The 10,880-nt window shown below is 34.8% G+C and overlaps 1 protein-coding gene and 1 non-coding gene across 3 annotated transcripts; both read left to right on the plus strand.

The window, feature by feature from the left end:
• The first annotated feature begins 1,929 nt into the window (after positions 1-1,929).
• LOC106176474 (uncharacterized) lies at positions 1,930-10,670 on the plus strand. Of its 2 annotated transcripts, XM_087017666.1 has the most exons (7): positions 1,932-2,071; positions 5,359-5,405; positions 5,666-5,692; positions 7,855-7,964; positions 8,462-8,558; positions 9,382-9,516; positions 9,780-10,670. In XM_087017666.1, the coding sequence occupies exons 2-7, from the start codon at positions 5,374-5,376 to the stop codon at positions 9,850-9,852; spliced, it is 474 nt and encodes a 157-aa protein (XP_086873792.1). In that variant the 5' UTR covers positions 1,932-2,071; positions 5,359-5,373; the 3' UTR covers positions 9,853-10,670. The 2 variants fall into 2 exon arrangements, with proteins under 2 accessions (XP_086873793.1, XP_086873792.1); XM_087017667.1 differs by lacking the exon at positions 5,666-5,692 and having other exon boundaries at positions 1,930-2,071.
• On the plus strand, positions 4,083-4,155 carry Trnak-cuu (transfer RNA lysine (anticodon CUU)). The gene has a single exon. It is a non-coding gene; the product is annotated as a tRNA-Lys (tRNA).
• Positions 10,671-10,880: the final 210 nt, after the last annotated feature.

Here is a 10,880-nt window from a genome sequence, read left to right on the forward strand (position 1 = left end):
TTTGGCTTAATTGCAATAGACCACAATTTGCATTGCCCCATCCAATAAAAAGTATGAAAGCTGTAGTTGGCGGTTCACTGGGCTTTGAACAACAAACGCAATCGCTAAACCGACTTTCGAAAAATTATGTAATTGATGAAAAAAAGTTCATAAGAAATATATCTTAACTTTTGAAAGTCATCTTAAATATACATGTATGTAGATGTTCCTATTGTTCTGATATTATTTTATAACTTACAAGAATAAATCTTGTGAATAGTTCAACTAATTTGAACATACATACTATACCAGGTACCACAGTACTGTAGTATCTTGCGTCATCTAAGGCAAAAAGCTAACACTCAGTGTAGCAAGACAAGCATTGAAGCGTTCAGATGTCCAGATTTACTGATTATACATGTTCAATTCTAAGATTACATGAGCATGCATTAGCTGACCCAAGCTGACCCAAGGGCACACTTGTAGTGGTAGAATATTACAGACAGGTCTTATTTTTTATCAGCATGGCTAAGAAGTGCTGTAAATGTCCGCGTAACACAATATTCAGATTTTCTCACTTTTTATGGGGGAAAAATGGGCCTTTCTAAAGCTTTAAAAATTCGAAGTGGATCAATGTTGCAGATCACATTGATCAGATAGCGACTTAGAGCTGACCTTCCCCCCCCCCCCCCCCCCAGCACCCGCCTGCGGGCCTGCCACATCTTCTTTGATGCTGAATGATATAATACACTGCTTAATCAAGTTACTAGTCTGCTGACTGATAGAGATAAGAGAGAAAGATATAAGTTTTCTTCCACGTGTGAAAATATCTTTCAACACCAGTCACAACTTAATGTGATTTTAAGTCGATGATAAAAATGAAAGCCGGTTTTTTCATCATCTGATCATGCAACCCATACTGTGATAGAGATTGCGGCAAACAATCGCTACATCAAGGTTGAGATAAAAGCCGAAAGAGGCAGTTGTAGTTTACTTATTCTGATTGCGAATTTTTCCTTTCATCGCTTCATACATCAAGATGGCTGATATCAGAGTAGATACGGTGGTCCTTCCTCTTATGTCGACTCTGAGAACAAAAGACCGAGACGAGTTGTAATTAAAGGAGGTAAATGGCGTCTTTAGTGACATAAGCCAGGTACACATGTACAGTGGAAGTTACTAGATTTTTTTGCAGAAGAGGACACGTTTGCTTTAAAAAGTCGTGGAGCACATTTAGAAATGATCTTAGTTTGAAAAAATAAAAAATAAAAAAAAAAAATAACACGTATATCTAAGAATCTGTGTGGTGAGTATCGTTGACGAGTTCCGGATCATAATACTAGTATATAGAATAGAAATCGCCATTGTCCACACGAATTCCGAGAGTATACGTGAATAGAGTTCAATACAGGTACATGCTGTACATGGTGTAAATTACAAGCACGACCCCTGATTTAAAAATCTTACAGTTGACAAATAAGTGAACAAATAAATCAGTGAATTAAAAGAAAATTTAAAAGCAAAAACAATGAAACAAGGGAAAAATGAAAAAAAGGTTTTAGAAGCATCAAACTAGTGAACGCCACGTACTGTAGGTCGGTCTGGTCACGAACCAATAGGGAAATTACCACTTCTACTGATAAGAAACAAAACTAATTAATTATTCAGGGTTATGCACTGCCAATAGGAGAAAGCCTCGTGTAATCTTGCCCATGCACTTTAAGACCACGTCACCCATTAAGGCCACTTATTTGGGGGAGGAATATAATGTTGTGGTGATATTTTTATTTCCGCAACAAATGATTTGATCAGTTTTAAGATTAAAAGTCATACGGTAATTACACCATTAATGTCTCTATCTTCGCGTCCCTGTGTAAATGTGCGTTATCAGTTTTCGGCGTGGTTTTACAGCCTAGACGGAAAATGAGGTAAATTATATAGTTCTCAGACTACTGAGTACAATTAAGTTGATATAAAAGTTTGTCTTACATATTCATGATTTAGTCACAAAAACGTTAAGCACTCAAGTAAGCGAGTCAGTTGATTATTTCCACAGAGTCGAGAGCAGCAACGAATTCTGTACAATTGCAAGGTAAGGATGTTTTCGTCTTTTTATAAAATATATTAATCGGCGTTTTTCACATTTTCAAGTGATATGCACAGGCTTTGGTTCCATCTTATGAGGGACCCCGTTAATGTCGTTTCCTCTCCAAACGCTGAATTATTGCTTTTCAAACTGTCATTATTTTTAGATGCACTGTGGAATTCAAAATTGAAGCATTGTCCGTTTTTTATTTCAAACACCAGTTAACGTGAGCTTTTGTGAAATCTCCTAATATTATGGGACAAGCGCAATGATTGATAATACCATCATAGGAAATGTGACTACACTCTACATAAAATATGCATGTATATAGATGTTCCTTTTATTCTGGAAATTATTTTCATATCACCGCCACAGTCGTCAAAAGATCGCACTTTTTAACGCATCCATTAAAATACTTAAGCAATATGCGTCTTCCATGTAATAAACTCTCTAGGCATGCGTGCCTTAAGCAATTTGTCGTCTCACCCTTAATTCATTTTTAACGGTCACCTATCATTTTTTGCCTCATGGTCAGTGCTCGACATTCCGATCTCTGAACATAGAAATTAATCAAGTCGCCATCTTTGATACTGATTTAAATTATTTTAACATTAAAATTAAAATTACAACGGAGTCTACAATATTTTCTGTTGAAGTTATTTCCGCGAGCAGCATTCCTTGGTCCACTGTTTATTAACTGTGGGTAACAAAAAGTAAGTCACCAGACTCTTAAATTTACATTTTTTTTCGTCATTTTAATTCGTACTAGAATAGCGCCCACCATTAATGTAGCTTAAATTTTTTTATTATGAACAAACTGATGGAGGCGAAGGCCTACAAAGTAGACAGTCTGTACCTCAAATCTTTTTTTTTTTTTTTGCTGTAGGGCCTACACATTTAACAAACTGTTATAGGGCCTACGCTTTAAAGTTTTGAAGCTGAATTTGCCTCAGAATCCTTATAAGAAATTTTAGGCACCACACTTAATTTTGATTAAGTTTAAGGTGTCCCAACAGATTCCATTTTGGTCATGTCAGTCGAATCGCCCGTACAATGGCGGATTTAGGGGGTGTCAGGGTGGTCTTGCTTCCCCCATGCGATTTCTGAAAAGAATCACGCCGAGAGGTCACCTCTTGAAATTAAGAATTTTGACTAGCTGAATCACAGGCCCTATATAGTTCTATTTAAAGCGCAAGGTAGGCCTAGGCCCTATAGGCTTATTGGCTATTAGGCCTAATCCGGAGAAACAAACCATCTAAAAATAGGCCCTATACGATTAAAATATACACATTAAAAATGATAACGGTAGACCTAAAGCAGAGGAAAGAAAAACGAAAAAAAAAGAAAAAAAAAAAAAAAACGTCAGGAGGAATTAGGCTATGTGGTTAATTTTTTTTAACCCCCCCCTCTCAAGATCATGAGTCTTCGAGTGTTAACGGAAGCACGCATAAATTAACTAGGAATAATTAACCCGTAGAAAGATGTTAATCAATCTTATCATGCCCGTGATGCCTATCGGTGGTCGTCAAATAGCCTAAGCACGACTCTCTTCTATCCACGTAGGCTTATAGTAGAAATTTGAAGGTCATCACTATCAGTAGGCCTACAAATTAAGACGCCCCAGTCCCACACAAAAGAACAAGCATGGACCAGTTATGAAGAATAAATACTTGGTATATGTAATTTTAATTTATTTAAATCAAGGAATTACAACAGCTGTAACTCCTTGTTTAAATTAAACCAAATTAGGACGTCGAAGGCGTTCTTAGTTAAACTGGGTTAATGGGCCCCCAGGAATATTTCAAATTATTTTTAAGCGTAAAAATGGAGAGCATGAACAAGCGTAGAATAAGGTGCAATAACAGATTTTGTCATTCTGTGTATTATAATCCATTAAAAATTTATTTTGTGCAGGTAGGTCTTTATATCCATCATTTAATCAAAAAAGGCGCCAACTTTACATTGTTGCCCTAATTTTTTGAATAGGGCAAATTTCTGCACTTAAAGAGACTAACAAGCCCGGTTAGCTCAGTCGGTAGAGCATGGGACTCTTAATCCCAGGGTCGTGGGTTCGAGCCCCACATTGGGCGATTACATATTTTCATTTTTCGTTTTAAAATATCATTCTTTCGATCCCATATCATTCTTTTAAACCTCATTGTCAAATGATACATTTACAATTGAGCCATAATCTTTTAGATATGATTTATTAGACACATATTAATAATAAAGAAATTACAGAGAAAGTTATGACGTCACCTAGCGGGAAGAAAAGATGGCGACTGGAGCATTCGTGAAACTCAAACTTAAACACACATTGTCCAATATTCCTTTCTTTTGGGTTTTGTGCGGTTGTTAAAGTGCTCATCACCATTTAGACTCGATGTCTGATATGTGAGATTATAAAAAACAGATCTCTGGCATGAGCAATTAATTACTGAAGGGCCACGCAGTATATCTACCTAGCTAAACCACAACATATCGAACTAGGTCGTGCAAAGTCGTTTTGATTTTGATCCTTTTTACAGAAACTTTGCCTTTAACTATCAAATCCTGCCCCTTAGCATAATGAAAATTAAAACCAGTTGGCTTTAGATTTTGCAAAAAATCGGATGATCCGAGAGGCCCCTAGAGAAAACTTTCAAACTGTAGGCTATAATATAAATGTAGGCCTACATATCAATCTCCTATGGGAAGATAGGCTATTGTCATCATTATCACTTGTCTCATTCTTATGATTTAAATGCTTCTTTCACTTTCAGCATCTTCATCATACTTGTAGGCGTACTCTAGCATATCCTTTTGAAAAGACATCTGTTATTGTTTGGGGTTTGAGCTGATGCACTGATACACATTTTCATACCTTTATTCTCACTCTAAAATTTCCTGATGTCTTGAAACCTCCAAGTGTGTGAACTGTGTCTCCTGATTGGTCTATGTGTGCAATCTTCACAGGATTCTATATCTATCTATCTATCTATCTATCTATCTATATGACAGGGGCAGAACCAAGATTATTGGAAGGGGGGGGGGGGTTATGGATACCAAGTCGCCCCTCCCCCCCCCCCTTGGTGTGGGGGTCTGAAAAATTTTGTTATTTTAAAGGGCTAACAGTGGTGTTTGGTATGGATTAGAGCTATGATAATCTAAATTATAATTTGTAGAGGGGACCTTCGGTGTGATTTTTTTCCCAGAAATCGAAGGGGGGTCAGGACCCCCTGACCCCCCCTACGTCCACCATTGTATGGCAACTTTATAGAAATGTGCAATAATATTTAATTCTATTTATTTAGGAAATCATCGGAACCATGAAATTCTCATATGCCTGGGCCACTGTGTGGTGAGTATAGTTAAAACAAGAAAATGCATGCAAATTGCAGTCATGCATGTGCTCTCTCATTTCAACAATACTTCACAGTTATTTTTAGTTCACAAGTTCATATACATGTATTTTAACCTCTCATACACAAATGCATAACATTCTTCAGCTTTGCTTTCTGTTTCGAAGGCCAATAACATTTTTCATGAGGGAATTAAATGCCTATCAAACTAATGCTTTATATGGTCATACTGCTATTTTACTTTTCCTTTATATTTCAGGAGCATTGTTGCCCTTATTTATCTTAGGTATGCACCCATGATTTCTAACTTAGGACAAGTGTTTTGACATTACTTAGTAGATTAATTAATTGCTGATAGGTCCCTTAATTAGTTTATTCTACCTGGCAGTCATGAATGGTGTATTTTCTTTTGCATAATTTTTATTGTTTCCTTTTTTTCATCTGTAAATCAATATTTCAAATTCTTAGGTAGTTTGTGAAAAAAAAGGAAGAAAACAACAACTTAATAACAAATAATGCCATATAATTAAAGACCAAATATTAGCAAATTGCTTTTTTGCCCTCAGTGTTGTTAGTAACACCAAGCAGTTGTTATGTTTCTAGAGACTCACTACAATCTGTGTGATCTCTACCTTTATTCTGTACAATCCAGGTATTGGTGTCACTGGTCCACTTCTATCTGCTGACTATATGTTCTACTCTATACTACTTCTGACTACTTCATGTGAAGACACAAGACTCTAATGACAGTATATTGCAAATTATTCTCCTTATATACTAATACACAAGGACAATTACATTACAGTGATTCCTTAAGCAAGTCAGAGATATTGAAGCCAATTAACAGAATTAAGACATATTGCAGGAGACCTTTAACACAATTAGACCAAGGCTGATTTAAACTTTAACTAGAAGATGAAGCCATAAACGAAGTTATTCAGTCCTGAAAACATCCTGCAGAACTTAAAGTAGTTTTAACTTGGACATCTAAATACATTCACTATACACTGACATCTGACTTGATTTCTATAGAAGTTTAATGTAATTTACTTAAATATTCACTTAATATAATTTTAAGACATCTAAATATAATTTAATTACATATAACTTGAACTAAAATAGGGATTTTCTGAAATTAAATTTGGCCATGAAATCACCTCTATGATATTAGACATAGGATATTGTACAGAATATTTTTAGTTAGTGCTCACTGATAGTTAAATCATATATACTATTCCTCATTTGAACTTTAAATTAGCACCATATGATAATTCAGCTAGTGTCATAGAAATGACCACCACACAACAAATAAAGCCATGCTCAAAAATATAGGTTATGGTTTCTTCTTCAAGAGGAATCTTCAGAACATGTTATTGCTTTTTTTTTTAAATCCAGTTTTATAAAAGTAGAATGTTATGCATATGAGTACAACATGTAGTATAATATGCATGACATATTTAGCTGATACATGTAATACACATGATATCCCTCATATTTAAGACATATTTTTTCTATTGCTTTTTCTTCAAACTAATACAACGTAACACCACAGTTTGACCTAAGGTGAATTAGGGGCTAGCTAAATTGTTTATGCCTTATTTTTATACTAAATCTACAAGTACATGTACATGTATGTAGCCCAACTGTAGGTGCTGGTAGCCAAGCAACTAGGTTGCTAAGCAACAGGCCATTTTAAAGTATGTTCATGCAAAGTAAAACTTAGCACACAACTGGACTTGGTCATTTGATATCATCAGGTTGGTAAACAGTAGGTACATTTATATTTAGGCCCGAGTTAGTCCTGTGATAGAATAATCTCTATGGTGTATATATAATTGCATGTTAATAATTTTTCTCTCAGGTAAATTTTTGGTGTACACAGGGATATGCGGGCAGGGGTGGGGTCTTATCTGCATGGTGATATTTTAAGGAAAGATAATACGTCATAAAACATTTGCTCTCAGCACTCTCAGTTCTCTTTCTGTTTCTTTGTAATTTTGCATGAACAAAATGTGTCAGTGTGTGTGTGTGTGTGTGTGTGTGTGTGTGTGAAAGAGAGAGAGAGAGAGAATGAGAGAGAGAGAGAGACAGAGAGCCAGAAAGACAGAGAATAAATCAAGCATGTAAGCACACATGTGTATGTGTGAGATATAGAGAGTAAGAAATAGTGCATGTGTGTGTGTACGTCTGTATGTGATCACCTATCCATGCCTACCAGGCCATTCTCCTTGCAACAACATTGTTACAGTCAATACTTCATTTAATCTTAGAAAGATATTTTATTTTGAATTGTGGGAAATAATAAAAATAATAATTATAACAACTGAATTAAAAAGATAATATTAATTATTTAAATAATTTTTCCCTTTTCACATTAGTTATCAGCAAGCAGTCAAGTATTGTACTTCCACTGTACTAAGTACATATGTCTACTGTTTGTTCTTACAGGTTGAGTATGGTTTTGGTCTCCAAGGATGCACAAAGAAGCTATGCCAGCTTGCCACCTTTCGGAAATTTTGGGAATCCTGAAGGTCTGAAAATCCCTGGAGTGACTGAAGGTTAGTTTATGAAAGGAAAAAATGTGCTCGCACTAGTAATGCTTAGATGAAAGAAAATAGATTTGTGCTATTGTTATTCTTTCTGGGTCTTTACTTATTTGATGATATAGTAAACTGGCTCAAACAAAAATTATGTTTTCATGATGCCACTTTACCAAATACCTAAAATTTTCCAGGGCAACAGAAGTTACTGTTGTGACAGTTTTATTTTATTTATCCAAAAATCTTACATTTTAATCAAAGAGAAATACAGTCATCCTACTTTTTATCTTATAAATAGTATCCAGAATTTTCAATTATTTTTTTATAAACATCCAAGTCAATATCATCATGAGTTTTATGATATGATGCATTTTACTGATAATGGTGTACAGTAAACTGCAATTTTCTCACCACCTTTAGAAATTTGCAGCTGCTAAGTTCAATTATTGAATAAGGTCTAATATGAATTGTCATATCTTTAAGAATGGAATTCTTTTTTTTTTTTTACCCCACAGGATGTCGTGCCTATGTCACAAAGAAAGCACAGACTTGTATCATGGGTTTGGTGACAGAACTTTCTGGAATAACAGCAGAGAAGGGCTCATGTGAATGGTAAGGATTTTTTTTACTGCAGTTTGTTTGTTTTGGTGTTGCTACTAACAATCATTGCTTCAAACAACAAAACTACATGCACAAAATGACTAACAAATTCTGTAGGGACATTTACTTATGCAGAAATTTGTGACTTACAGCCACTGACACAACCAATGTTTCAAATTATTAATAATAAACCCACAATCCTACATCTTGTTTTGGACCCTAGACATAACAAACTATACTGGTGTTGTAGTAGCATACAGGTACCTGTTTTATACTGAGTAGCACAAATATCTGTCCTGTCAAAGTACAAGTTAGACTCAATGCTGAAAGTACTGAAGGCATTTTTATAACAAGCATCAGTACAGTACATGTACACCTTAAGCAGGGGCGGATCCGGGGTTATTTGAAGGGTTGGGGGGGGGGGGGGTCTGGAATGACAGGCCTCAGATGTGAAGCCAATTATTGCCCCCTTTGTGGTTTTTTGGAGAGCAAACAGTGCCCTTTGGTACAGTTAAGAACTATGATTTAGCTAGTCAAAATGATAATTTCAAGAGGGGAATATTGGTGTGATATATTTTTCAGAAACCAAAGGGGGGAGGGGGGTCTAAATCCACCAGAGATCTGAAGTACTCATTGCTGTAATTTCATAAATGTTACAAGTTTTTTTGTGTACATTATACTCAGTTCAGCTCTACATCCAGATGGAAAATACAGTATCCCATTGTGCAACTTACTTAAATGCCAGTACATGCACTTATTTTCACAGTGGCAGTGTATAATTAACACGTAAAAAAGTAAGATAAAATTAATTTATATATTATACCTTTCTTTTCAGGATTGTTGATGTTTTTGGCAAAATTGGCTCTTGTTTTGAAAAAGTTGTTGTCAGTGGAAATTCCCAGGAGTGCAGCAAGGAAGAAAGTGAGAAGTTCTTTCTGTGGTATTATGAAAACATCAACATGGTTCTTGAGTAAGTTTACTGACTTATCTCTCTCTCTCTCTCTCTCTCTCTTATTTAAAGACCAATGCAAAGATTCATGACAGTGATGTTTTGAAAAGAAAATTAGCTGAAGTTATATCCTGTGTAAATATAAAGTAAGTGAATAGAAATGATATGATATTCATGGTTGGTGAATTTTGATTGATTTTGATTAAATGAAAACCCGAAAAGGTAACTGAGAATATTATTAAAGGGTGTAACTCTGACATTAATTCCTTCTTTTTACCTTCAAGGAAACAAAAGTGTGGTAAATCCATGTATCTCCAAGCTCCAGAATCCAAGCCTGACACAAAGGGGGAGTTATAACCCTCACCAAGATATGAGATTACAGCAGACAGATTTCTCCTAAATTATTTTATATATAAATGGCTGACTGACTTGCCATATATTTTCCCTTCCTTTTTGATGTAACAAAACAATTTGGAGTATATATATATATATATATATATATATATATATATATATATATATATATATATATATATATGCTTCAATCAGATGATGATATTTAACACAGTATATTACTCTGGTGCTACAATCATGAAAGAAAAGAAACAACTATAGTTATCAGAAAAAATAAAAGAAACGACTACCAATAGCAATGAAGGAAATTGATAGCATGATAGTATTTTGACAAAATGAAATAGTGCATTTTATGAGGCAATGGATTTGTATCAGAGGTCATGTAATATGATGAACAATTTCTACCTCAATATTTCTTTATAAAACTAAATTATCTGTCAAACGTTATATTGATTAAGAGCTGCAATTAACATTAAGTGTAAATATAAGAAGAAGTCAGTGGACACATTGTCTGATATGATTGGGGGGGGGGGGCAAACTTATAGAATGTAAAAAGATTTTTGCAATGCTCAAATGCTACAGGTGTATTTAGCATTTGATACAGAAAACGTGTAATTACTTCTGTAAATAATATGATATGCAAATCATGACTTATATATTTTATTGTGTCATATTTTAATTATTGTGTACTGGCTTAACCAGATATGAATGATTTGCAGACAACAGATATTTGTTAGAAGATGCAGCCAAAGAAGTTTCAACATAACTGCGATGTACTAACAGTGTTGCATACACAAAGAAATAAATTATTTGATTTGTAAGATTTAGATGTTTGTTTTTCTGTGTCACTTAAAATTTGAAAATAGGCAAAAGTCAAATTCTTGTTGTAAACCAATTAACAGGCCATTACTTCCTACAGATCAACAATAGGGAGAAACACATTCTGAAAGAAAATGCTTTCTTGTGGTTAAGTTGTCAACCGAAAAGTCCTTCGCAAAAACTGCATGGATAAATTTTTCAGACGAAAATCT

This window comes from Lingula anatina, chromosome 7 (assembly GCF_051362555.1).
Source record: "Lingula anatina isolate TDL-2025a chromosome 7, LinAna3.0, whole genome shotgun sequence".
NCBI classification, from domain to species: domain Eukaryota; kingdom Metazoa; phylum Brachiopoda; class Lingulata; order Lingulida; family Lingulidae; genus Lingula; species Lingula anatina.

Bases quoted from the DNA above. Each gene is read 5' to 3' on its own strand.
- LOC106176474 (XM_087017666.1), top strand. From the start codon at position 5,374: ATGAAATTCTCATATGCCTGGGCCACTGTGTG. The intron at 7,965-8,461 runs GTTAGTTTATGA...TTTACCCCACAG, and splicing joins AATCCCTGGAGTGACTGAAG to GATGTCGTGCCTATGTCACA. The intron at 9,517-9,779 runs GTAAGTTTACTG...TTTACCTTCAAG, and splicing joins AACATCAACATGGTTCTTGA to GAAACAAAAGTGTGGTAAAT.